This window comes from Schistocerca serialis, chromosome 8 (assembly GCF_023864345.2).
Source record: "Schistocerca serialis cubense isolate TAMUIC-IGC-003099 chromosome 8, iqSchSeri2.2, whole genome shotgun sequence".
NCBI lineage: Eukaryota > Metazoa > Arthropoda > Insecta > Orthoptera > Acrididae > Schistocerca > Schistocerca serialis.
Genome location: NC_064645.1, coordinates 536,521,656 through 536,549,306, shown reverse-complemented (window position 1 = coordinate 536,549,306; position 27,651 = coordinate 536,521,656). Strand labels below are relative to the sequence as shown.

Here is a 27,651-nt window from a genome sequence, read left to right as displayed (position 1 = left end):
GGCTGTAGGGAAATGGTGGCTGATAATTGTAGCATTTCCGAAATGGTGCTTCAGCAGCTGCTTAACTGGATTTGCAATGTGCAGAGGTGTGCCATCTTGTATAAAAATGATCCCATCCACATATCCACACTGTTGGAAAGCTGGAATGACGTGGTTGCGCAAAAGACTCTCATAGTGCTTACCAGTGACAGTACACATAACAGGACCGAAAGCACCCGTATCTTCGAAAAAAATATGGTTCTTTGATAAATGATGCCGTAAAACCGCACCACACAGTGACCTTTTCAGGATGGAGTGGTAGTGGTTGATTTGCGTGTGGATTTTCCGTTGCCCATATTCGACAATTCTGTGTATTGACATATCCTGTCAGATGGAAGTGGGGTTTGTCTGTCCACAAAATCTTCCACGGCCAATCATCATCCACTTCCATGCAAGCAAGAAATTCTAAAGCAAAGGTCTCTTGCTGGCAGGTCAACAGGAAGCAACTCGTGCACATGGGTAATTTTGAGTAAATAGCAAAGAAGGATGTTTTGTAGGAATATTTCGTAGGATTTTACGCACCGAGCCACGGGTATGTCCAATGTTCGGGCAATTCTCCACGCACTACATGTTTCTGCACCACCACTCATCTCCTCCTGCATTTCTTTGGCCACTGTTTCCACTGACATCGAATCAATTCGTTTCCTCCCTCTACTAGGTTGCACACCAAAAGAACCTGTCTTTTGCAGAGTGCGATCCTGCATTGAAGCAGTCATGGCGAACATTGCAGACACGAAAGGAGGAAAAGCTGTGTACCCAGCATGTTTATACCAACTTCAATGAGTCGTGCACATCACATGTGTTTTCATTTACATATTCTGACACATACAGCACCATCTATTGATTAATTTTCACACTATTTTTTTTTTCCTTCTGTGGTACGTTTTCCCCCTTCTCCGATAATATTCCATTGCAATTTGATGTCATTCTGACCAGTGGTGTTATTTGTACAGCATTTTGAAAGTTTAATTATTATCACCCTGTATAATTGCAAACTATGTAGATAAGGTAATAGAGTGTTTCTTAAACCTCATTAAAGAACAAGAGTGGCAGTATGTTTATAGTGCCAGTAACATAGGTGACAAATATAACGCTTTCCTTAACACATTTCTCATGCACTTTGAAAGTTGCTTTCCATTACAATGTTCTAAACAGGGTACTAGCAGTAAAAGGCAGCCTGGGTGGCTGGCTAGTGGGATAAGGATACCATGCAGAACAAATTGAGAATGATATCAGAATGTTAGAAGTAGTCACAAGTAAGCCACAGTAGCCCATTATAAACAGTTTTATAAGGTGCTTAAAAATTTTATTAGGGAGGCAAAGAGTATGTGGTACGCAAATAGAATAGATAATTCACAGGATAAAATTAAAACCATATGGTCAGTTGTGAAGAAAGTGTCTGATCAGCAGCACAAGACTGACGATATAAAGTCAATCCATAGTAAAAATATTTCTCTTACCGATAAGTCAGATATAAGTACAATATTTAACAACCATTTTCTGAGCATTGCTGGTGAATTAAATAAAAACTTAGTTTCTACAGCGAATCATGTAACTCTCTTGGAAAGTGCCTTTAGGAGAGTGATGTGTGAAACACTCCCCTGTGATACTGACATGGGGAAGATTGGATCAGTAATTAAATCACTGAAGACTGAGGTCTGTCATGGTGTGCCTTGCAGAATATTAAAGTACTGTGCTGCACATGTTAGCCCTGTACTTAGACATATTTGTACTTCTTCCTTTAAGAATGGTCAGTTTCCTGAATGATTAAAGTACTCTGTATTAAATATACTTTATAAAAAGGGAGAAAGGAATAATGTAGACAATTGTAGACCTATTGCTAAGCCATCAGTGTTTGCTAAAGTTACTGAAAAGGCTGTGTGTGTAAGAATAATTGATCACTTTATTTCACATAATTTGCTATCAAATGTACAGTTTAGTTTTAGAAGTGGTATGACAACTGAAAATGTTATATTCTCTTTTCTCTGTGAGGTATAGAGTGGATTAAACAAAACATTTCAAATGCTAGACATCTTTTTTGATTTAACTGTGGCATTTTATTGTGTTGATTACAAAATATAGCTCTAGAAGTTGGATCATTATGGAATACGGGAAGTAGCTCACAATTGGTTCACCTCCTACTTTAACAACAGACAGCAAAAGGTCATAATTCACAGTGTTGAGAACGGCTGTGATGTAGAGCTAGGGCCTCTCCTGTTCTGTATTTATTTACGTAAATTATATGCTCTCTAGTATTACAGGTAATCCTAAAATATTTCTATTTGTTAATGACAATAGCTTGGTAGTAAAGGACGTTGTGTGCAACACTGGCTCTGTTTCAAATAGTGCAGTTCATAACATAAGTTCATGGCTTGTAGAGAAGAAACTAATGTTAAATCAGAGTAAGACTCAATTTTTACAGTTTCTAATACATAATTCAACAAAACCCAGCATTTTAATTTCACAGAATGGGCATATGATTAATGAAACTGAACAGTTCAGATTTCTAGGCATTCATACAGATAGTAAATTGTCATGGAAAGACCACATTCAGGATCTTGTTCAAAGACTTAATGCTGCCATTTTTGCTATTTGATTGGTGTCTGAAGTAAGTGATAGTTTGACATGAAAAGTAGTCTACTTTGGCTATTTTCATTCACTTATGGTGTACAGTATTACTTTTTCGGGTAACTCTTCCAATTCTCAAAGGATATTTTGGCTCAGAAACAGGCAGTTCGAACAATAAGTTGTGTAAGTTCGTGAACCTCTTGTTGACTCCTGTTCCCTATTCTGGGTGTTCTGACATTGGCCTCTCAATTTATATATTCTTTACAATTGTTTCTTGTTAACAATATCAGCTATTCTCAAGAATTAGCAGCTTCCACTCAGTTAATACCGGGCAGAAATCCAATCTGCATTTGGATCACACTTCCTTGACTCTTGTGCAGAAAGGTGTGCAATATACTGCTACAGCCATTTTCAACAAGCTACCAGAAGAATTCAAAAATCTTCGCAGTAATCCATGCACTTTCAAATCAAAACTGAAGAGTTTCCTCATGGGTCACTCCTTCTATTCTATGGAGGAGTTCCGTGAAAAATTAAGCTGATTCCTATGTTATACTGTTGATTGCGTTTACATAAACTTATGGCTTGTCTTCTTCTTCTTCTTCTTCTTCTTCTTTTTTGGGTTTCATAAACATTTGGTTCAATCTGTATATTGAGCAAGCAGTGAAGGAAACAAAAGAAAAATTCGGAGTAGGTATTAAAATCCATGGAGAAGAAATAGAAACTTTGAGGTTCGCCGATGACATTGTAATTCTGTCCGAGACAGCAAAGGTCTTGGAAGAGCAGTTGAACGGAATGGACAGTGTCATGAAAGGAGGGTATAAGATGAACTTCAACAAAAGCAAAACGAGGATAATGGAATGTAGTTGAATTAAGTTGGGTGATGCTGACGGAATTAGATTAGGAAATGAGACACTTAAAGTAGTAAAGGAGTTTTGCTATTCGGGGAGCAAAATAACTGATGATGGTCGAAGTAGAGAGGATATAAAATGTAGACTGGCAATGGCAAGGAAAGCGTTTCTGAAGAAGAGAAATTTGTTAACATCGAGTATTGATTTAAGTGTCAGGAAGTCGTTTCTGAAAGTATTTGTAGGGAGTGTAGCCACGTATGGAAGTGAAACATGGACGATAACTAGTTTGGACAAGAAGAGAATAGAAGCTTTCGAAATGTGGTGCTACAGAAGAATGCTGAAGATTAGATAGGTAGATCACATAACTAATGAGGAGGTATTGAATAGAATTGGGGAGAAGAGGAGTTTGTGGCACAACTTGACCAGAAGAAGGGATCAGTTGGTAGGACATGTTCTGAGGCATCAAGGGATCACCAATTTAGTATTGGAGGGCAGCGTGGAGGGTAAAAATCGTAGAGGGAGACCAAGAGATGAGTACACTAAACAGATTCAGAAGGATGTAGGTTGCAGTAGGTACTGGGAGATGAAGAAGCTTTCACAGGATAGAGTAGCATGGAGAGCTGCATCAAACCAGTCTCAGGACTGAAGACCACAACAACAACAACAAACATTTGGTTTAGGAATCATGAAAGAAGGTTGTATACATGGAAGAGGCCTGGAGACGCTGGAAGGTTTCATATAAAATGATACATCACAGATTTAGGCACCAAGTTTTAAGTTTTCAGACATTTCCGAGGACAGATGTGGACTCTGACCACAATTCATTGGTTATGAACTGTAGATTAAAAATGAAGAAACTGCAAAAAGGTTGGAATTTAAGGAGATGGGACCTGGAAACACTGAAAGAACCAGAGGTTATAGAGAGCTTCACCTCGATGGTGAGTGTTCATCAGAGGTGAGGGTATCATCTGGAGTGCCCCAGGGAAGTGTGGTAGGTCCGATGTTGTTTTCTATCTATATAAATTATCTTTTGGATGGGCTGGATAGCAATGTGTGGCTGTTTGCTGATGATGTTGTGGTGTACAGGAAGGTGTCATCGTTGAGTGACTGTAGGAGGATACAAGATGACTTGGACAGGATTTGTGATTGGTGTAAAGAATGGCAGCTAACTCTAAATATAGATAAATGTAAATTAATGCAGATGAATAAGAAAAATAATCTTGTAATGTTTGAATACTCCATTAGTAGTGTAGTGCTTGACACAGTCACATCGATTAAATATTTGAGCGTAACATTGCAGAGTGATATGAAGTGGGACAAGCGTGTAATGGCAGTTGTGGAGAAGGCGGATAGTCGTCTTCGGTTCATTGGTAGAACTTTGGGAAGATGTGGTTCATCTGTAAAGGAGACCACTTATAAAACACTAATACGACCTATTGTTGAGTACTGCTCAAGCGTTTGGGATCCCTATCAGGTCGGATTGAGGGAGGACATAGAAGCAATTCAGAGGCGGGCTGCTAGATTTGTTACTGGTAGGTTTGATCATCATGCGAGTGTTACGGAAATGCCTTAGGAACTCGGGTGGGAGTCTCTAGAGGAAAGGAGGCATTCTTTTTGTGAATCGCTACTGAGGAAATTTAGAGAACCAGCATTTGAAGCTGACTGCAGAACAATTTTACTGCCGCCAACTTACATTTTGCGGAAAGACCACAAAGATAAGATAAGAGAGATTAGGGCTCGTACAGAGGCATATAGGCAGTCATTTTTCCCTCGTTCTGTTTGGGAGTGGAACAAGGAGAGAAGATGCTAGTTGTGGTACGAGGTACCCTCCGCCACGCACCATATGGTGGATTGCGGAGTATGTATGTAGATGTAGATGTAGAAGAAATACAGTAGAAGAAGAATGTGTAGCTTTGGGAGATGAAATAGTGAAGGCAGCAGAGGATCAAGTAGGTAAAAAGCACTGGTAGAAATCCTTGGGTAACATGAGAGATATTGAATTTAATTGATGAAAGGAGGAAATATAAAAATGCAGTAAATGAAGCAGGCAAAAAGGGATACAAACGCCTAAAAAATGAGATCGACAGGAAGTGCAAAGTGGCTAAGCAGGGATGGCTAGAGGAAAAATGGGATGTAGAGGCATATATCGCTAGGGGTAAGATAGATTGTGCCAACAGGAAAATTAAAGAGACCTTTGGAGAAAAGAGAACCACCTGTGTGAATATCAAGAGCTCAGACGGAAAACGAATCCTGAGCAAAGAAGGGAAAGCAGAAAGGTGGATGGAGTATACAGGGGGTCTATACAGGAGTGATGCACTTGTGGACAATATTATGGAAATGGAAGAGGATGTAGATGAAGATGAAATGGAAGATATTATACTGTGTGGAGAATTTGACAGAACACTGAAAGTCCTAAGTCAAAACAAGACCCCAGTTGTAGACAACATTCCAGTAAAACTACTGATAGCCTTGGGAGAGCCGCTTGTGATAAAACTCTTCCATCTGGTGAGTAAGATGTATGAGACAGGCAAAATACCCTCAGATGTCAGGAATAATATAATTATTCCAATCCCAAAGAAAGCAGGTGTTGACAGACGTGAAAATTACCGAACTATTAGTTTAATAAGTCACAGCTGCAAAACACTAACGCAAATTCTTTACAGACGAATGGAAAAACTGGTAGAAGCCGACCTTGGGGAAGATCAGTTAGGATTCCGCAGAAATATGGGAACAAGTGAGGCAATACTGACCCTACGACTTATTTTAGAAGAAAGATTAAGAAAAGGCAAACCTACGTTTCTAGCATTTGTAGACTTAGAGAAAGCTTTTGATAATGTGGACTGGTATACTCTCTTTGAAATTCTGAATGTGGCAGGGGTGAAATACATGGAGTGAAAGGCTATTTACAATTTGTACAGACACCAGATGGCAGTCAGAGAAGTTATTAGGAGTTGAGAGACATGAAAGGGTGGCAGTGGTTGAGAAGGGAGTGAGACAGGGTTGTACCCTATCCCTGATGTTGTTCGATCTGTATACTCAGCAAGCAGTAAAGGAATTAAAATCCTTGGAGAAGAAATAAATAGTTTGAGGTTTGCTGACGACATCGTAATTGTCAGAGACAGCAAAGGACCTGGAAGAGCAGCTGAATGGAATGGACAGTGTCTTGAAAGGAGGATATAAGTTGAACATCAATAAAAGTAAAATGAGAATAATGGAATGTAGTCATATTAAATCAGGTGATGCTGAGGGTATTAGATTAAGAAATGAGACACTTAAAGTAGTAAATGAGTTTTGTTATTTGGGGAGCAAAATAACTGATGATGGTCGGAGTAGAGAGAATATAAAATGTAGACTGGCTATGGCAAGGAAAACTTTTCTGATAAAGAGAAATTTGTTAACATCAAGTATAGATTTGTGTGCCAGCAAGTCTTTTCGGAAACTATTTGTGTGGAGTGTAGCCATGTATGGAAGTGAAACATGGATGATAAACAGTTTAGACCAGAAGAGAATAGAAGCTTTCGAAATGTGGTGCTACAGAAGAATGCTCAAGATGAGGTGGGTAGATCACGTAACTAATGAGGAGGCACCAAATAGAATTGGGAAGAATAGGAATTTGTGGCACAACTTGACAAGAAGAAGGGATTGGTTGGTTGGACACATTCTTAGGCATCAAGGGATCAACAATTTAGTACCGGAGGGAAGTGTGGAGGGAAAAAATCATACATGGAGGCCAAGAGATGAATATGCTAAGCAAATTCAGATGGATGTAAGTTGCAGTAGTTATTCGAAGATGAAGACGCTTGCACAGGATAGAGTAGCGTGGAGAGCTGCGTGGAGAGCTGCGTGAAACCAGTCTCTGGACTGAAGACCACAAAATACAAACATTTTATTTTATCTGTTATTATTTTTATGTTGTAATTTCATGTACTGATATGTTCCATGACCTTGGAGATTTGCACCTCAGTTTGGTCCTACAGAACTAGACATGTAAAATAAAAAATAAAACACAGGAGAATACTACAATTTTTACCATTGTTTGACAACTGTGCTAACTCACAAATGAGAGGTATTGAAATAATATCTCCAGCAGCGAAAAACAAGACTGCTCAAAGTGAACAAGGAACATGTACTCTCAGAATTCCTATTTATTTTTACATTGGATATGCTTCAGAAGTAGTACTTCTCATAGGTCATATTTAGATCGATTCTTTCATCCAGTGAATAGTCTCTTACGACTGGTAAAGAGTGCAGGTCAATCCTGTTTACAAAAAGGGCAAAACAATGGATGCTCAAAATTACAGACCAGTTTTGGCAATGTCCAACTGTTACCAGATCTTGTAGCAGGTTTTAAGCTTAAACTTAATGATGTTCTTGGAGGAAAAGAAGCTCCTTTGATAGAATCATACTGGTTCAGAAAAAACTACAAATGTGATAACCAGCTTGCTTTATTCATACACAGTAGCTTGCAAATAGAAGATGCAGTTGAACAAGTGGTTTGTGTGCTTAGATTTTTTTTAAAGATATTTGACATTGTGCCTCATTGTTGACTAATAACAAAATTATACCCAACAGGGTTTCTTTACAGATATGTGACAGGTTCTTGGGCTATTTAAACTCTGGCTTATATAAAACACAATATATTTCTTTTTTGTGTATCAAGACATGCTTCAATATGTATGTGTCATTTTCTGTAGGTCAAATTTATGAGAGACTCAAATAGTTTGTGATTTATAGAATTAAGCGTGTTGTCCTGGGTGGAAAATGTTCAATAGAAAGGAAAATAGCATTAGGTGTATCCCAAAGGAGTGTAATAGGACCACTATTGTTCTCAATGTACATATGTAATTTAGGAGATGGAGCCATGAGCACTGTCAGATTATTTGCTGATGATGCTTTTGTATACAGGAAAGTATTGTCACTAGACAGTCAAAAGATAGTGTATAATGGCATGAATGAGTTTCCGTGTGACTGATCTCATCAAATGTGGATAAATGCAAGATAATTTTCATCTGATTACAAATTTAATGGTAAGCTGCTGCAGTCTGACATAATGGGTGAATGTCTATGGTTACTATGTTGCAGTGTGCGATTGGTTGAGCTTGTGAAATCAGTAATAAGGAAGTTAAGTAAAAGACTTAAATTTGGTAAAGTGCAGAGCATTTGTAAAGGAAACTGCATACATGATACTAGTGTGTTCATTTCTTGAGTGCTGTTCCAGCATTTGGAGCTCTTATCAAATAAACATGAAAGCAGACATGAGTTGGGTTCTGGCATCATAACAGGCTGGTACACCCCATACAAAAGTGTAACAGAATCAAACAATGGAAAGTCCAGGATTGAATAAGCATAAGTGTTTGGACAGAGAAGTCTCTTTCTGAAGCAAAGTAGTATGGTTTGTTGGTGAGGAATTTGATCAGACAGTTTTAGGAGTACTGCAAATTGGTTAAATAGATGATTGCAAGATCTGATGTACAAAGCATGTACAGTTCCAGTTACTTTATTTTGTGTGGTGAATGCTCTGTGGCTAACTGCTGAGTCACCTTTAAATAAATTACCAAAGGACATCAGCCAATTAAAATACAAGTGATGGATTTATATGATCTCAAAATTGATGCACATTTGCTTGGCAAAACTGTCTTGAGTCTAGTCATAGTAGGAGATCCACAATGAGATTTTTTTTCGGTTTAACTTATTATCAGTATGTAGCATCAAGAACACAACCACCACCACAGAACCTGTCCTCTGGTTCCTGTTTGCACAGTGTGTTTATTACTAATGTTACATCATCTGCTTTTAATACTTTTTGTTGTTTGTCTTTTCCGAGCTTAGGACAAATGCTTGCAGATAACTACCGGGTAGTTAATTTATGGTTTTCATTAATTATACTTTTCAGTTTGAATTAACAACAGTATGTACAGTATCTACATTAGAAACTACTACTGCATCTTTCTTCAAATAAAATGGGGTGTCAGACACACGCAGCAAATAATAAATAAAACAGGACAAATATTGCATCACTGTAATTTCTTTCCAGTATATGACAGCTACCTTTTTTTTATTGATTAGCATAACACACTTCCTCTTAAATAAGAACTGAACATCTTGAACCCTTAAAACAATAGGAATGCAAAAGGAGGTTGTAATTCTCACACCAAAATACTTTGTACACATCACAAAAAATTCAGTTAATTCTACAATTTGATAATTGTCCCATTCAGTTAGTACTGACAAGTGTTATCAATTAAAATCTGTGTACCACAGTACTGAGTTATAAGCATTATGAGCATTTCTTTGTTAAATTTTTTTAAATTGGCGCAAGGAAGAGAACAGTTTTGTAGTTGTCAATGTAAGTGTAGTGACACTCTTATCAGAAAGATGTCTGAAAGTTTATCATGAATGAATTGTATGCTATTATTACAGAAGAGAATGTGGTACAAAGCTCATATTCAAAAGGGAGCTGTCGTTTACTGTTTCTGCAGCACAATCTCATTCTCATTGGGTGGCATTAAATGATAATCACCTCTGGGAGCTTACTCAAAAATGGCTGGGTTGGTATTTGCTGAACACAATGTTTGCAAGTTGGTTACAGGTTAGCCTTCTGTAACTGAAGATTGTGCAATTTTAAGTAAAATTGGATATGATGATAGAATATTGTGAAATTAAAAAATGGTTTTTCTGTGTTTGGAGTGTGACATTGCCTGTCTACAGCAAAATTTTTCAGAACCACTTGAAACAGCTTGATGTAAATGCTGAAGCCGGTAGATGACTCAGTGAAGTTCTCTACATCAACTGGAACAGTTTTCATTAAATAAAAAAGTGACTCTTTTAAAAATTATAACAGTTACATAAGAAGTTGTCACAGTCCTATATGCAACAGAGGTTGGAAGGCCCAATGGGAACTTCGAAGTCATTAAGAAATACTCCTTAGCGTCTTTATTATTGTGGAAATGGCCATTCCCCACTCAGGCAAACTTTCATTGAAGAGCAATAAACGTGGGAACTATCAATACTATGGATCTTAATGAACTTCCTTGTAGTGGCTATTAGCAGTGATGAAATCACATAGCAGAGGAAGGAAATCCACCAAATAGCTCCAATTTTATGAAATTTGGTAATTTCATAAATTTCATAAAATTGTAGTTCCTCAGTTGACTTCTGTCTTGACCATGCTGTGAAGCTGCGTAAAATCCTTAATTTCAGTGACGTCATTAACACATGCAAAAATCTGATGAACATTGGGGAATTGATCCAGCAAAAAAAAAACCCTGCGGGTCTGAGGGTTAGAATAGGCTCGAGGTATTCCTGCCTGTTGTAAGAGGTGACTAAAAGGAGTCTCACACTTTTTGGCCCCATGAGTTCAGGTCCCATTCTATGGTTTGACCTGCCACTTTCAAAATTCTACAGAAGTGCAGGCCATATGGCTAAGGACGCTCTTAGATTCGATCTCCAAAATCTCTTGTCATGGCTTTGCATCTCCACCTGCGATTCAAGTATTTTGGCGAGGACACTTTCCGGGGTATGTCATCTTCTTCCATTGTCTCCTGTCCTCTTCCGCTCCCATGACAATATTGGATTTCTCTGCGCCCAATATCCAGCATGGTAGCCAGTCTGTTGTGGTGGGGCTGTCATGTACCCATTTGATGATAGCCCCCTGACAACACAGGGATCGCACTGCTGATGCCTGAGTTGCAGACTTCCCATGTATGCCAAGGAATAGATGCCTGCCTGTCTTCCTGGGGCATCAGGACTCCCGGAAATGGCCATCATACCAGTTGGCCTTTGTTGTGGCTGGGTGGTGCTCGGGAGAGCAAGCCCCTAAGAAGAAATCTGCTAAGAAACAGGACCCTCTGAATGCCCAACCCCACCACTCCCTATCAATTCTGCATCTGAGGATGCAGTGGAGATCTTAGTGTCCCCTGCAGACCTGGATCTCACTGATGCCTCATCCACCATAGAAATGGCTACAAATACTCAGTCTGAGGCAGCAGGTGACCCTGAGGCATAACCTACCTCCTTGCACACATCATGCTTCCTCAGCCTCACGATAATGTCATCCTCCAGTGGAACTGCGGTGGTTTTTTCCACCACCTGGCTGAGCTATGGAAACTGTTAAGCTTTACACCTGCTTTCTGCATTGCCCTCCAGGAAACCTGGTTCCTGGCAATGTGAACCCCTGCCCTCCATGGCTATAAGGGAGATTACAGGAACCGCAGCAACTATAATAGAGTGTCAGTTTGAGTCTACATCCTGAACTCAGTACGCAGTGAACCTGTGCCCCTTCAAACCCCTCTTGAAGCTGTGGCTGTCAGGATATGGACAACACAGGAAATAACTGTCTGCAATGTACACTCGTGGAAATGGAAAAAAGAACACATTGACACCGGTGTGTCAGACCCACCATACTTGCTCCGGACACTGCGAGAGGGCTGTACAAGGAATGATCACACGCACGGCACAGCGGACACACCAGGAACCGCGGTGTTGGCCGTCGAATGGCGCTAGCTGCGCAGCATTTGTGCACCGCCGCCGTCAGTGTCAGCCAGTTTGCCGTGGCATACGGAGCTCCATCGCAGTCTTCAACACTGGTAGCATGCCGCGACAGCGTGGACGTGAACCGTATGTGCAGTTGACGGACTTTGAGCGAGGGCGTATAGTGGGCATGCGGGAGGCCGGGTGGACATACCGCCGCATTGCTCAACACGTGGGGCGTGAGGTCTCCACAGTACATCGATGTTGTCGCCAGTGGTCGGCGGAAGGTGCACGTGCCCGTCGACCTGGGACCGGACCGCAGCGACGCACGGATGCACGCCAAGACCGTAGGATCCTATGCAGTGCCGTAGGGGACCACACCGCCACTTCCCAGCAAATTAGGGACACTGTTGCTCCTGGGGTATCGGCGAGGACCATTCGCAACCGTCTCCATGAAGCTGGGCTACGGTCCCGCACACCGTTAGGCCGTCTTCCGCTCACGCCCCAACATCGTGCAGCCCGCCTCCAGTGGTGTCGCGACAGGCGTGAATGGAGGGACGAATGGAGACGTGTCGTCTTCAGCGATGAGAGTCGCTTCTGCCTTGGTGCCAATGATGGTCGTATGCGTGTTTGGCACCGTGCAGGTGAGCGCCACAATCAGGACTGCATACGACCAAGGCACACAGGGCCAACACCCGGCATCATGGTGTGGGGAGCGATCTCCTACACTGGCCGTACACCACTGGTGATTGTCGAGGGGACACTGAATAGTGCACGGTACATCCAAACCGTCATCGAACCCATCGTTCTACCATTCCTAGACCGGCAAGGGAACTTGCTGTTCCAACAGGACAATGCATGTCTGCCTGTATCCCGTGCCACCCAACGTGCTCTAGAAGGTGTAAGTCAACTACCCTGGCCAGCAAGATCTCCGGATCTGTCCCCCATTGAGCATGTTTGGGACTGGATGAAGCGTCGTCTCACGCGGTCTGCACGTCCAGCACGAACGCTGGTCCAACTGAGGCGCCAGGTGGAAATGGCATGGCAAGCCGTTCCACAGGACTACATCCAGCATCTCTACGATCGTCTCCATGGGAGAATAGCAGCCTGCATTGCTGCGAAAGGTGGATATACACTGTACTAGTGCCGACATTGTGCATGCTCTGTTGCCTGTGTCTATGTTCCTGTGGTTCTGTCAGTGTGATCATGTGATGTGTCTGACTCCAGGAATGTGTCAATAAAGTTTCCCCTTCCTGGGACAATGAATTCACGGTGTTCTTATTTCAATTTCCAGGAGTGTATATCTCCCTCCAGATGGTGTGGTACCCCTGAACATATTGGCTGCAGTGATTGATCAACTCCCTAAACCTTTCCTACTTTTTGGAGATTTTAACGCTCGTAACCCCTTGTGGGGTGGCACAGTTCTTACTGGCTGAGGCAGAAATGTCAAAAATTTACTGTCACATCTCGACCTCTGCCTCTTAAATACTGGGGCCACCATACATTTCAGTGTGGCACATGGCACATATTCGGCCATTGATCTCTCTGTTTGCAGTCCTGGCCTTTTCCCATCTATCCACTAGACCTGTGTGGTAGTGACCACTTCCCCATCTTCATGTCACTGATCTGGCATCAGGCCCACAGATGCCTGCCCACATGGTCTTTAAACATGGCAGACTGGGAAACTTTCACCTCTGCTTTCACTGTTGAATCTCCCCCACATGGGAACATCGATGTGTTGGTTGAGCAGGTAACTACAACGATCATCTGTGGTGGAAAATGCGATCCCTTGTCCTTTAGGGTGCCCTCAGTGAAAGACAGTCCCTTGGTCGTCACCGGAAGTCGCTGAGGCGATTAACGAGTGTCGGTGAGTACTACAGCAGCATAAGCCGCACCCTTCCCTGGAGCACCTCATAGCCTTTAAACGGCTCCGTGCCCGCATTCACCAGTTTATCAAAAGGCGGAAACCGGAGTGTTGGGAGAGATACGTGTCGACCATGGGGTGCCATACGTCACCTTCCCAAGTCTGGGCAAAGATCAAACGAGTTTTTGGGTACCAGACACCAACAGGTGTTCCTGGTGTTAACATAAATGGTGTGTTATCTACCGACACAAATGCGATTGCCGAGCACTATGCAAGTGCCTCTACATCGGAGGATTACCCCCCAGACTTTCACACTCTCAAACGGTGGGTGGAAGAGAAAGTCCTCTCATTCACTACACGCTACAGTGAACCCTATAACTCCCCATTTACAGAGTGGGAGCTCCTCAGTGCTCTTGCACATTGCCCCGACACAGCTCCTGGGCCCGATTGGATCCACAATCAGATGACTAAACATCTCTCGTCTGACTACAAGTGACATCTCCTCATGTTCTTCAACTGGATCTGGTGCGATGGCATCTTTCCATCGCACTGGTGGGAGAGCACCGTCATATCAGTGCTCAAACCCGGCAAAAACCCGCTTGATGTGGATAGCTATTTGCCCATCAGCCTCACCAATGTTCTTTGTAAGCTGCTGGTACGTATGGTGTGTCGGTGGTTGGGTTTGGTTCTGGAGTCATGTGTACTGCTGGGTCCGTGCCAGGGTGTGGCTTCCACCTGGGTTGCTCTACCACTGATAGTCTTGCGTCCTTCCAGTCTGCCATGTGAACAGCCTTTTCCATACACCAGCACCTTGTTGCCGTCCTTTTTGGTTTAGGAAAAGCTTATGACACTACCTGGCGACATCATATCCTTGGAAAATTATACAAGTGGGGTATCCGAGGCCCACTTCCAATTTTTATCCAGAGTTTCCTGTTGCTTCCTACTTTCTGTGTCCAAGTTGGTGGCCCCCATAGTTTCCCCATACCCAGGAGAATAGGGGCCTGCAGGCCTCTGTATTGAGTGTATCTCTATTTTTAGTGTCCATTAACGGTTTAGCAGCACCTGTAGGGCCGTCCGTCTCCCCTCTCTGTATGCAGACGAATTCTGCATTTCGTACTGCTCCACCAGTACCGGTGTTGCAGAGCGGCGCTTACAGGGAGCCATCCACAAGGTGCAGTCATGGGCTTTAGCTCATGGCTTTCACTTTTCACCCGCAAAGTCATGTGTTATGCACGTTTGTCGGAGTCGTACCGTTCATCCAGAACCAGAACTTTACCTTACTGATGATCCCCTCACTGTAGTGGACATGTATTGATTTTTAAGACTGGTTTTCGATGCCCGATTGACTTGGCTTCCTCTCCTTGGTCAGCTTAAGCAGAAGTGCTGGCAGCACTTCAGTGCCCTCCACTGCCTGAGCAACACCAACTGGGGTGCACGTCACTCTATGCTACTGCAGCTATACAGAGCCCTTGTTCAATCCCACCTTGACTATGGGAGCCTGGTTTATGGTTCAGCGGCACCCTCAGTGCTGCATTTACTCGACCCAGTGCACCACTGTGGGTTTCGACTAGCGACGGAAGCTTTTAGCTCGAGTCCGGTGACCAGCCTCCGCAAGGAGGCTGGTCACCGGACTCGAGCTAAAAGCTTCCTCCATTGCAGGTCAGGCGTGCACAACTGTTTGCCAGTTACGTTCATAGTTCTCCTGCGCATCTGAATTAACGTCTCCTTTTCCCGCCCACGGAGGTTCACCTCCCGCATCGGTGGCCCAGGTCAGGGCTTACAATTGCAGTTTGTGTCTGATCCCTTCTATCTGAACTGGAGTCCTTGACTTTACCACCTGTATACCACCTAGGCTGTGGCTTTGCCTGGACCTTTCACATGGCTCAAAGGACTCTGTTCACCCTGCAGCTCCCCACGGTCACTTCATCTCGATTCTTGACATGTACCGAGGCCATGAAGTGGTTTACACGGATGGCTCGATGGCTGATGGTCACATCGGCTTTGCATATGTCCACGGAGGCCATATTGAACAGCATACCTTGCCCGATGGCTGCAGTGTTTAAACTGCAGAGCTCGTGGCTATATCTCATGCTCTTGAGCACATCCGTTCATGCCTTGGGGAGTCATTTCTTCTGCGTACTAACTCCTTGAGCAGCCTACAAGCTATCAGCCAGTGCTACCCTCGTCATCCTTTGGTAGTGACCATCCACGAGTCCATCTATGCCCTGGAAGGGTCCGGTCGTTCAGTGGTGTTTGTGTGGACCCCAGGACACGTCGGAATCCCAGGCAACGAACTTGCTGACAGGCTGGCCAAACAGGCTACACGGAAACTGCTTATGGAGATCGACATTCCAATAACTGACCTGCGTTCGTTTTTACATTGCCAGGTTTAGCGGCTTTGGGAGACGGAATGGCATAGTTTCAGTACGCACAACAGACTACGTGCCATTGAGAAGGCTATGAATGTATGGCAGTCCTCCATGCGGGCCTCTCTCAGGGACTCTGTGGTTCTCTGCTGGCTCCGCATTGGCCATGCTTGGGCGACCCACGGCTACCTCCTGCACCTTGAAGACCTGCCTCATTGTTGATGCGGTGCCTGGTTGACAGTGGCCCATATTCTGGTGCACTGTCCCACTTTGACTGCCCTGCTACTAAATCTTCGATTACTGGACTCGTTGCTGCAAATTTTACCTGACAACGCCTCATCAGCAGATTTAGTTTTACATTTTATTCATGAGGGTGGGTTTTATCATTTGATCTAAATTTTAGGGCATGTCCTTTGTTGCTCTGTGTCCTCCACCCTAGTGCTTTTAGGGTGGATGTTTTAATGTGTTGCAGATTGGCTGGCTTCTCCTTTTTATTCTCATGATCAGCCAGCCATGGTAATCTGTTTTGTCATTTTAATCTCACTTACCTGTTTCTTGCATTTCTGTGGACAGAAAATGGCATAGTCAGGTCCATAAGCATTCAGGAATAACTGAGGTAGACATCTAGTCCAGAGCAGAATTTGCTAGCAGTAAAGTTAGGTAGTCTTTTTCCCATTCCAAGGGAGCTAATGTATATAAAGTTATACAATTCTGCTGAGAGCTCAAGGAATAAACAGTAACTGTTAGTGGTGTCAAGGCTAGATTTGTACCACTGTTGTAATGTCGATCATTGGGCACTGCATAGTCAGGCATGTAATAGAGCCCTGAAGAGTAATAGCAGGCAGGTCAGCAAAGAAGGCCTGTGTGCATTCCATTTGGTTGCAGGAAGGCCTCATCTAAGATGTGAAGGAGGCTCTGCTAGCAGCTGTTGAAAGCACTGGGGGCAATGGGTTGCACATCTTAGCATAAGTTGGCATAAATGAAAATTGCAGCTTGTGTCCTGAAGCCATCTTCAGTTTGGGGCTGAGTAGATAATCCCATGAACTCACATTCAAATTTCTTTTTTCTGCAAAGAATAATGTGGCCCCTTCAGTGGGTCAGGTGCACAGAATGTGAAGGAATTGGCTTGGGGAGCTCATTTTTTTAGGTTAAAGGAACCCCTTCAAAGGCCCAGATCAAATATACATAAGTCACATTACTCCAAGACGAGAACTTTTGTCCTTGCAGATCAGAATGAGATAATATTATTTGGTATTAGTTAACTACAGGAACATCCCAGATAAGGTATTAAAGGTAAAATGCCCACATAGTATCATAGTATTAGGAACAGAAATTTGCTTGAAATCAGAAATGTATACCAGTGTAATCCGAAACGCAGATTAGTATATATATATATATTGGAGGGACAGTAGATGCTAGTGCTGTTGGTGTTCAAAAACACACTCTTCTACCTAGAAAAGTCATTACAGGTTTCAAATGTGAAATAATTTGATGAATTTAAGCATTAGAGGTGGGTCAGACATGGTAATTGGACACATTTATTGGTCACTTGCCTCAGGAGTTGTAATAGCAGAGTATTTCAGAGAGAAATTGAAGAATATTGCAAAATATGTTTTCTGGTTGTGCTATCACAACTGAAGGAGACTTTAACTTAACAGCTTTATAAAGAGGGAGTATTGGAATTAAAACTAGCGCCAAATAAAGGAAATCATGTGAGATTGTGCTGAATGTGTTGTCAGAAATTACTTTGGGAAGATAGGTAAAGAACCAGTTTGTGAAGGCAACTTCTTAAACCTCATAGTAACTAAAAAACCTGAACTTTTTGATACTGTTAAAGTAAAGAAGAAAATCAGTGATCATATGGCTCTGATAGCATCTATGACCATAGAGCTTGTGAGGAATGTTAAGAAACAGGATGCAAACTGCAGGATATCTTAGCAGTCAGCATCAAATATTCAGCTTTAAGGATGAAGGTGCAGAACACCAGTAGGTAAAAGCAGAACAATTGTACAATACATCGTAGACCGGTATCTTCCGAACAAGGTTGTGAGGGATGGGAAAGACACATCATGGTATAATACCAGTGTTAGAAAGTTTCTAAAAATGCAAAAGGAGCTTCAGCACAGATTTAAATGAAATTAATGCCAAACTAAACCATAATGAGTGTAAGGAGAGCATTGGGAGAAGCAAAATTGGCACCAAAATGATAGATGACAGAGAGAAGACAGAAATACAGGTTCGCAAAATAACTTGCTCACTTTCTTGCAGTAGATTATTGTATGTCACTGGAGCAATTAAGAGTTACAAGTTATGCGAATAATTAGAGGCTTATATCACTTATGTATAATCTGCTGTAGAATTATGGAACATATTTTATGCTCTCACATTATGACATTTTCGGGGGAGAAAAATCTCCTTTATAAAAATCAATACGGATTTCGCATTGCCATGTCCCTTGACATCTGGAAGGGATTCAATACATATCCACACCCACACTGTCATTTAGTGAACAAACTACATACTTATTAGCTAACGGTCCAGATTTGTGACGGAGTCCAGGACTTTAGAGGACATAGAACTTAACATATTACACTTAATGGAACAAAATTGATAAAGGATAAAAGTAATTTCAAGAGTACACTAAGGTAGTGTTATAGGGCTGTTATTGTTTGCGTATATGATCGAGTGGATACTGTTGGAAGCTCTGCAATGCTTTTAGCATATGACACTGTGATTTATGGAAGTTGCAAGAAGAGAAAACTGTAATTAAATGCAGGAAGACATGCAGAGGACTGGTGATTGGTGCAGTAACTGGCAGTAGATCTCAGTCTCCATCAATGTACATACTCTACAAACCACAAAATGGTGTGTGGCAGATGGTACCTTACTAGGCATTCTCTTTCCACTCACAAATGGAGAGAGAGGAAAAAGATTGTCTATGTGCTTCCAAGGAGCTTCTGATTTCTGTTGTCTTATCTTTGTGGTCATTATGAAAGATTTATGGTGGTGGCAGTAGAATCAATCTGCAGTCTGTCGGAAATGGTGATTGTTTTAACTTTTTCAATACTGTTTTGCAAAAAGAATGTCTCCTTCCTTCTAGGGATTCCCATTTGAGTTCAGAGAGCAGTTCTGTAGTACTCACACTTTGATCAAGCCTACCAGTAACGAATCTAGCAGCACACCTCTGAATTGCTTCAATATCTTCCTTTAGTCTGACGTGATGGGAACCATGACAAATAAATGTAACATATTGTGCACAAATTGCTGAATAAATGCACTACTATTTGATTACACTATTGCAACAAATAATTGGAAACAGTAATAACTGTAAAATACCTAGGAGGATATTATTAGAGAAAACAAATTGTAGAAAGATCAGATTATTGGAGAAACTGAAAGAAACGTAATTCAACCATTAAAAAAAGTGAATTACAAAAAAAAAATTGTCCTACTGACTCTTCAGGATTGATCATCAGTCTGGGGTATTCACCAAGTTGGATTAATAGAAGAGAGAAAGAAGATCCAATGAAGAGCAGATACATTTCATCATGGGCTTGTTTAGTAGCTGCAAGATGCTCAACAGTCTCGAGTAGAAGACCTAAAGGAGAGATTTATGCATCAAGGTTGGTGTACTGTTGAAATGCCAAGTGTGTTCATTTGGGGAAGAGTTGAGATTCATACTTCCTCCCACATATGTTTTGAACAATGATCATGTTGACAAAATCAGAAAAATCAGAGATCATATAGAGGTTTGCTGACAATTATTCTGTCAACACACCATTTGTGAATCTGTCAACGCACCATTTGTGAATCTGTCAACACGCCATTTGTGAATGGAATAGGGAAGGTAGGAAAAGATAATGGTACTAGGCTTACACTCCACCACATGCTGTAAGGTGGCTTATGGAGTATAGATATAGATTCCTATTTAATGGCTAAACATAATTGAGGAAAATGGTTCTGAATGTTCTAGCCTGTCCATAAAAAAATCCTCACTGGTTGCTGGATACCCACTGTGACAGGAAGAAAGGGAAACAGTGGAAGCAAAAGTATCTCACTAGTAAAATGCTTCCTTTACTCCACTGGAACAAATAAATTAAAATATGATGTGTGGATACATTCAAAGAACTGGAATTCCTGGCATAGGAGAATTTTTTAAACAGGTCAACTGCAGAGAACCTTGCAGCCTTTTGAGAAATGATACTAAAATGTCACTGAATTATTCATGGGCAAGATTAATTGTGGTACAGTTGCCTGGAACTTGCTAATGGAGGAGTTTTATGGAAAGGGGGGAGGTCGACCTACCATTTAACTACTCTAATTTATAATGAAAGTCCCCATACAAACAATCAAGAGACAGCTCCTTACAGTGGGGGAAAGTTTTAACAGGGTAATCTCATTGCTGTACAACATACAGCCGTAACTGCTACAGAGGATTTGTTGAGAGAGGTAGGGATTTCATTTTCCTTTGTGACATCACATACTTCATCTGTGTCCCATGATACTTCATGGGATAGCCTTTTGGAATAGCATTTTTTAAATTCATGTAGGAGACAGAACAACTTCTTCTCTTCCCCTCCCCTCAAACTAGAAAAGACCATGAATGTATCCATGTAATTGTTGTTACTGCCTCTTTTGCTGCATAGAAAAAACAGCTAATGCAAATTGTTGATTTATTTATTTGTGTGGACATTTGAAACCTAGCAGGTTTCATTATGAATTTAGTAGCGGCTACCAACCTGTTCTGGCTTCACATGGGTAGCATTAAGTGTCTATGGCCGGATCACATATCTGATATAGCAGTAACTTTGTTCATGGGCTACTGCATAGAGCTATAATTAAAATTCAGATAACAGTATTAAGTAACTGATTATTAACTCCAAATTCCTGTATAACTTCAACGGTTTAAGCAGCACATGCCACGAAAGTTCTCAGGAGGTGTGACTTAATTGACAAATGTCATCATAGTTCAGCCAGTTTACACAAAATATTTATAAAATTATACACACAAACCTTCCTTGTCATTCAGTCTGTCTGTCAGTGAAAATCATGTCGAAATCACAACAGTGGTTCCTGAGATTGACCTTCGCATACAAAAAAAAAAAAAAAAAAAAAAAAAAAAAAAAAAAAAAAAAAAAAAAAAAAAACATGGCAGAGGACTTTAACCCATCATATTTCAGCCAATATGCATGAAATATAAATTATTCTAGCAACCTCCTCTGGCTCCACATGAGTAGCACTTAGTATCTAAATGCATGAGTTTTGGAACCTGTACAGAAAATTTGAATAGAGATTAACATAAACATCATTTCCACCCTTTTTATTGCTCATGAAAACCATACATTGCATGTTTTACCACCATACAGCGAGACCTTCAGAGGTGGTTGTCCATATTGCTGAACACACCAGTACCTCTAATACCCAGTAGCACATCCTCTTGCAATGAAGCATTCCTGTATTCGTTGTGGAATACTATCCACAAGTTCATCAAAGCACTGTTGGTCCACATTGTCCCACTTCTCAACGGCGATTTGGTGTAGATCTCTCACAATGGTTGGCGCATCACATCGTCCATAAACAGTCCTTTTCAATCTATCCCAGGCATATTCGATACGGTTCATGCCTGGAGAACATGCTGGCCACTCAAGTCAAGTTATGTCGCTATCCTGAAGGGAGTCATTCACAAGATGTGCACAATGGGGGCGCGAATTGTCATCCATGAAGACAAATGCCTCACCAATATGCTGCCGATATGGTTGCACTATTGGTCGGAGGATGGCATTCACGTATCATACAGCTGTTACGGCGCCTTCCATGACCACCAGTGGCATACATTGGTCCCACGTAATGCCACCCCAAAACAGCAGGGAACCTCCACCTTGCTGCACTCAGTGTGTCTAAGGCATTCAGCCTGACCGGGTTGCCTCCAAACATGTGCCCGATAATTGTCTGGTTGAAGGCATATGCAGCACTCATTGATGAAGAGAATGTGACGCCAACCTGAGCGGTCCATTCAGCATTTTGTTGGGCCCATCTGTACCGCACTGCATGGCGTCCTGGTTACAAAGATGGACCTCGCCATGAACATCTTGAGTGAAGTTGCACATCATGCAGCCTATTGCGCACAGTTTGAGTTGTAACACGACATCCTGTGGGTGCACAAAAAGCATTATTCAACATGGTGGTGTTGCTGTCAGGGGTCCTCCAAGCCATAATCCATAGGTAGTGGTTATCCACTGCAGTAGTAGCCCTTGGGTGGCCTGGCCGAGGCATGTCATTGACAGTTCCTGTCTCTCTGTATCTCCTCCATGTACAAACAGCATTGCTTTGGTTCACTCCGAGACTCCTGGACACTTCCCTTGTTGAGAGGCCTTCCTGGCACAAAGTAACAATGTGGACGCAATCAAACTGCGGTATTGATCATCTAGGCATGGTTGAACTACAGATAACACGAGCCATGTACCTCCTTCCTGCTGGAATGACTGGCACTGATCGGCTGTCTGACACCCTCCGTCGAATATGCTCTGCTCATGCATAGTTGTTTACATCTTTGGGCAGGTTTAGTGACATCTCTGAACAGTCAAAGGGACTGTGTCTGTGATACAGTGTCCACCATCAACATTTATCTTCAGGAGTTCTGGGAACTGGGGTGATGCAAAACTTTTTTTGATGTGTGTATTTCCAGATGACTTGTCTGACATAGTGGTAATAAATTAAATTCACAAACTTTGCTTGTGAATCAGTCTATTAGTGAAAAGCTTATCAAAATCCTTACAGTAGCTCCCCTCCTTCATATACATACCAAAAAAGATGGTAGATATAACAATGAAAATATTCAATTAGTGATAATATAACATAAATGGATAGAAAAAAAAATCTACTTACCAAGCAGCAGCAGAGGAAAGAAAAACACACACACGCCTGTGGAAGGAGCTTACCAGTTATCCTTATTCACAGATGCCTTTTGGTCTGTTTTTCGTGTAGCTTATGTGAACTGCTGTCTTTAACCATACAGTTCTTCCTGTCTCAGTGTTTTTTTCACAACATTGTGTCTGACAAATTTGAGTTGTAGAATCGTGTCATTCAAGAATTGTTTTATGTGTAACCCTATTTGTTATTGTCATAAAATAGTATATTGTCCATAGTAAAGACACCAGTGGAATGTTCCTTATTCGTGGACAGACTTGTCATTTTTTTTGTTTCTCTTCCAGCCTTCCCAACAACTTGCCAGCAGGAAATTAAAGTTAGGAGAGTGGAAGATTGAGCTGGTCTGGTCATACTTATTTTACATTATCATTATTATTATTATTTACGTAAGAGTGTGTGTAAGCATGTTTTGATTTCAATTCTTATAGTTAAATTTGTAATGTAATGATCTGCAGGCAAGAAACACCATGTTAAGTTTTAAAGTTTGTGACTTTTCGATGCCCAAGTTTGATTCATAGTTGTAGTTGAAAATAAAATCCCTCGAGGTTCTTAATACATTTAAGTGCTGTAGTCACAGGTCCTGGTAGCAGGGAACATATGCTCCAGTTTTATTAAGCTTTTGTAGAATCCCAGTTAAATTATCACTACACAACTTATGGATCAGCAAGGCTATCTACATCAAGACTATAAATAGTATCCACAATAAGGATATCACACTAACTGCAGGTCTCTCCAGAACCAGTCCTATATCCAACCCTGTGCTGAGGCTGGGGAGCTGCCATTTTCCATCAGCAGCTGCTCTTCATTGTGCACTGCATTCTGAATTTTGCTTTTGGGTGAAAAGGTGAAAGAGTTTTGTAGTTATCCAATATGTGATCAGGCTATACGTAGTTGTCTCATAAATTCACTTTGAAATGCTGGAGTGTTGCCTTTTCCTTTACTGATGGTTATAGACTATGTTAAACTTATGGGAAATTAAGGTGAATGGTATGATAGCTGAAATGAAATGAGTGGAATTTGTAGTATGAATATGGCTTTCCATTTTTTTTTATTTTCTGTTTAGTATTTGTGAAAGCATACGTGGAACATTGAAGAAATTTAGGAATTAAGTTGCAAAGATTACATTTTTGTCTTGATTTATCATTATATAAATGGATTTAATTTTTTGTTACCTGCTATTTTCTTCTGTATTTGGCCATTTGTTTGTCGAATTACGTGTTTTTCGTTGCTAAAATTGTCACACATACATCCATTCTTTGTTCATTTAATTTCTCTCTGTAAGCGGATACACTTTTTCAGCTTGTTGCTCCTCAGTCATTATTGGGTTGCACAACCCATTGGTACAGATAAATTTTCCAGATTGCAGACCAATGGGAAATGTGCTGTTTCCAAGTTGCAATCTAAAACGACAAATTTATAGTGTTTGATGTTGGGCTATATGCAGTTCTGAAGATGCTGGTGTAAGTAGGGTACAATCAAGGGAAGATATTTCTCGTCTCTTGCAAGTGTTGCAGCAAATCTATCGGCAAAGGAAATGTTCAAAAACTCTCTATCTGTTTCATAAGCTGATAGTGGATGAGCAGTCTGATGCATTGGTATCCTGTGAAATGAGGATGCTGACACTACTTGGAAGGCCTACGGAGAACAAAATAAGCTATTCTCTCAGATTTGACTCCTTGTTTGTCACTCGAGTTTGCAGAATTGTGTCTGAAATGAGGGACAGTAAATTGTGTTTGCTGTAATGAGCTATCCAACTGTCTATTACCTCATTTCAGGCCTTCTTTAAGACAAATCCATCCTGACCCAAATCCACATAGGCACTGTCTTCTCATGCAAGGCTTGAAAGTTCTGCAGAAGATCATTCCTGCTATGCAGTTTTTGTTACAAACACTATCTTTTGACTGGGGAGACAAGACTCCTATTTTAACTGCCAATGAGCTAAATGTGTTATGCTGTTTAAAACTTTGTTTCCATCAGAAATACCACCATTTTTATCACTGAGATGTTAGTGTGTTGCAGAGTGATCAGCCCTTTAAGTTTTAGTGTAGTGCTCTGCCGGATACATGTATGTTTAATTTATTGTCTGTATCTGTCTTCTTTCCTTTGTAATATACTTTAGGGACCTCTCTCTCTCTCTCTTTGTGTGCGTGTGTGTGACTATATTTTGCACATATTGTGATAAATAATTTACTTTATTTATTAAGCCAATGAAATGTAGTAACAGACTACATTTGTTGCTGCTATGCATTTGTTACAGTCTGAATAATAATCTGTTTATATTCCATATCTCCTGGTAACATATTGTAATTTTAAATGGTTTTGATTTTAAAGGTGACACCAATTCATCAGAAGAGGATGTATGCCTTCATAAACCATTTCATAACCAACACTGTATCTTTTCTAAATAAATTTTCACAATCATGTGAGCTACGTTTGGAGAAATTTGATAGTAGACTTCAGAAACTTGAAGCTTCACTCTGTATTCTTGAAACTAAGGTAATACAAGTAAATATTTTTATTTTGTATCAGCTTTATACATATGTTTGCCTTAATACAAGTGTCTTTACAATCTGTGGTTGTTTTAGAATATGTGTATTGAACTACGATTTTTATGTCCCTTACTTCATTCTTCTCTGGCAGCAATTGTTAACGTGAAAAATACCAAGTTGATTTGTAGTCCAAACTCCATTTTAAATTGTAGGTCCCCATATAGCTGACTGGATAAGTCAGTTCAAAGGTCAGAGGAAGGCAATGTCTTTCTACCTCCAGTAGGGCTGTGCCTGTGCACTGTGGTGTTTAAACCAGCCTTTGAGTTGATGACAGCTGTACCTTCTTTTGTAATTATTAGAGTTAAAAAAGGAAAATGTTTATAACACAGGTGTCATGCTAGTCACATATTTGAATGGAGTGGAGTGGGCAGAGGAGGAGAATGATCAAGGTTTTATTTCTCAATCTCATAGAAGTCTTGGAATATCCCATCAATTGAACAAGGACGAGGATTAGATAATAAATCAGCTGCTTCATTGGTTTCATGTGCCGTAAAGCTCTATCTGTCATACTTATCTCCCATGGTTCTTGATAGTGAGGAACTATTGTAGCACCTATCTTTGTGGCATTTTCACGAAGGAAATTTGGGAAGCCAAAGAAGAATGACCAGATAGACATGAAGGCCCTTCTTCAGTTAGTATCAAAGATATTTTAACTGTTGAGGCATGTTGTTCAGTTTTCAGAAAACACTGATCATGTGAAAACCAACTTGCACTTTCCTCTCATGATATCTTGAAAGCCATGAATAGAGGCAGTCTATCAGATCCAATATTTGTCGATTTCTAAAAAATCATTTGACTCAGTACCACATTTACACTTATTATCAAAAGTGTGATTGTATGAGGTATTGAATTAAATTTGTGATTGGATTGGGGTTTCTGATAGGGAGGACACAGCAAGTTATTTTGGATGGAGAGTCAACTTTGAGTGTGCCCTGGAAAGTGTGTTGGGACAATTGCTATTCATGTTGTATAATAATGACCTTGCAGATAATATTAATGGTAACCTCAGACTTTTCACAGATGATGTAGTTAACTATAATGAAACATTGTCTGAAAGAAGCTCCACAAATATTCAGTCATATCTTGATACGATTTCAAAGTGATGCAAAGACTGGTAGTTTGCTTTAAGATGTAAAATAGTGAACTTCACAAAATAATAAAATGTAGCCTTTTGACTATAGCATCAATGAATCATACCTGGAACACAGGGAAATATAATATGTAGGGATATGAAACAGAGTGATCACATAGGCTCAGTCGTAGGTAAAGCAGGTGGCAGCCTTTACTTTATTGGTAGAATACTTAGGAAATGCAATCAGTCTATAAAAGAGATTATTGGGGGTATTTTAATTCTATCTTTTTTCAACTAAATCTATGCCCGTCGCACTAGCATCTCACCATTGATGCCACCTTCCTCTATATCTACATCCCCCATGTACATGGCCCGCACTAAATATTACCTCGAGCAGTGCCCAAGTGATTCCAAACTTATGACATCCTCCCTGCTCACTTTAATCAAATTTGTACTTAACAAGAACTACTTTACCTTCGGGTACCAGACATACGAACAGATCAGGGGCAAGGTCATGGGCACAAGGATGGCTCTTTTCTATGCCAACCTTTTCATGGGTCACTTGGACAGTGTTTTCCTTACATTCCAGTATTTGATAAAGGCAACTCTTTCTCACTGTGGCGTAAGTAAAGTGTTATCTTCCTGTGTCTCATGGCCTTTTGTAAGTATACCACCCCCTCCCGTGGTTTTTGAACAAATCCAATGGATCTGTGTTTGATGGTTCATTTTTGATCCCTGTATTTTCACCTATTGTCCCCACAGACATCATTATACATATCAGCTGGACCTGACACTGTATCCTGAGTAGTTAAAATTGGTCTATTTACCATGCTAACACTGTGCCAGCTGATGTTTTGTGCGCACTCAAGGAATCTTCCCCTCCCCATATACTGATGGCAGCTTGTGGTGGACTAATGATTTGAATTTGACATCATCTGTCAAACATCTT

The 27,651-nt window shown here is 41.1% G+C and overlaps 1 protein-coding gene across 1 annotated transcript in view; it reads left to right on the top strand.

Annotated features, from left to right (window-relative positions):
* LOC126416670 (WASH complex subunit 3) overlaps positions 1–27,651 on the top strand; it is a 55,205-nt gene that overhangs the window by 19,500 nt on the left and 8,054 nt on the right. The window contains exon 2 of the mRNA XM_050084470.1: positions 25,413–25,577. Within this exon, the coding sequence (XP_049940427.1) occupies positions 25,413–25,577 (165 nt within the window). The remainder of the gene's footprint in view (positions 1–25,412; positions 25,578–27,651) is intronic.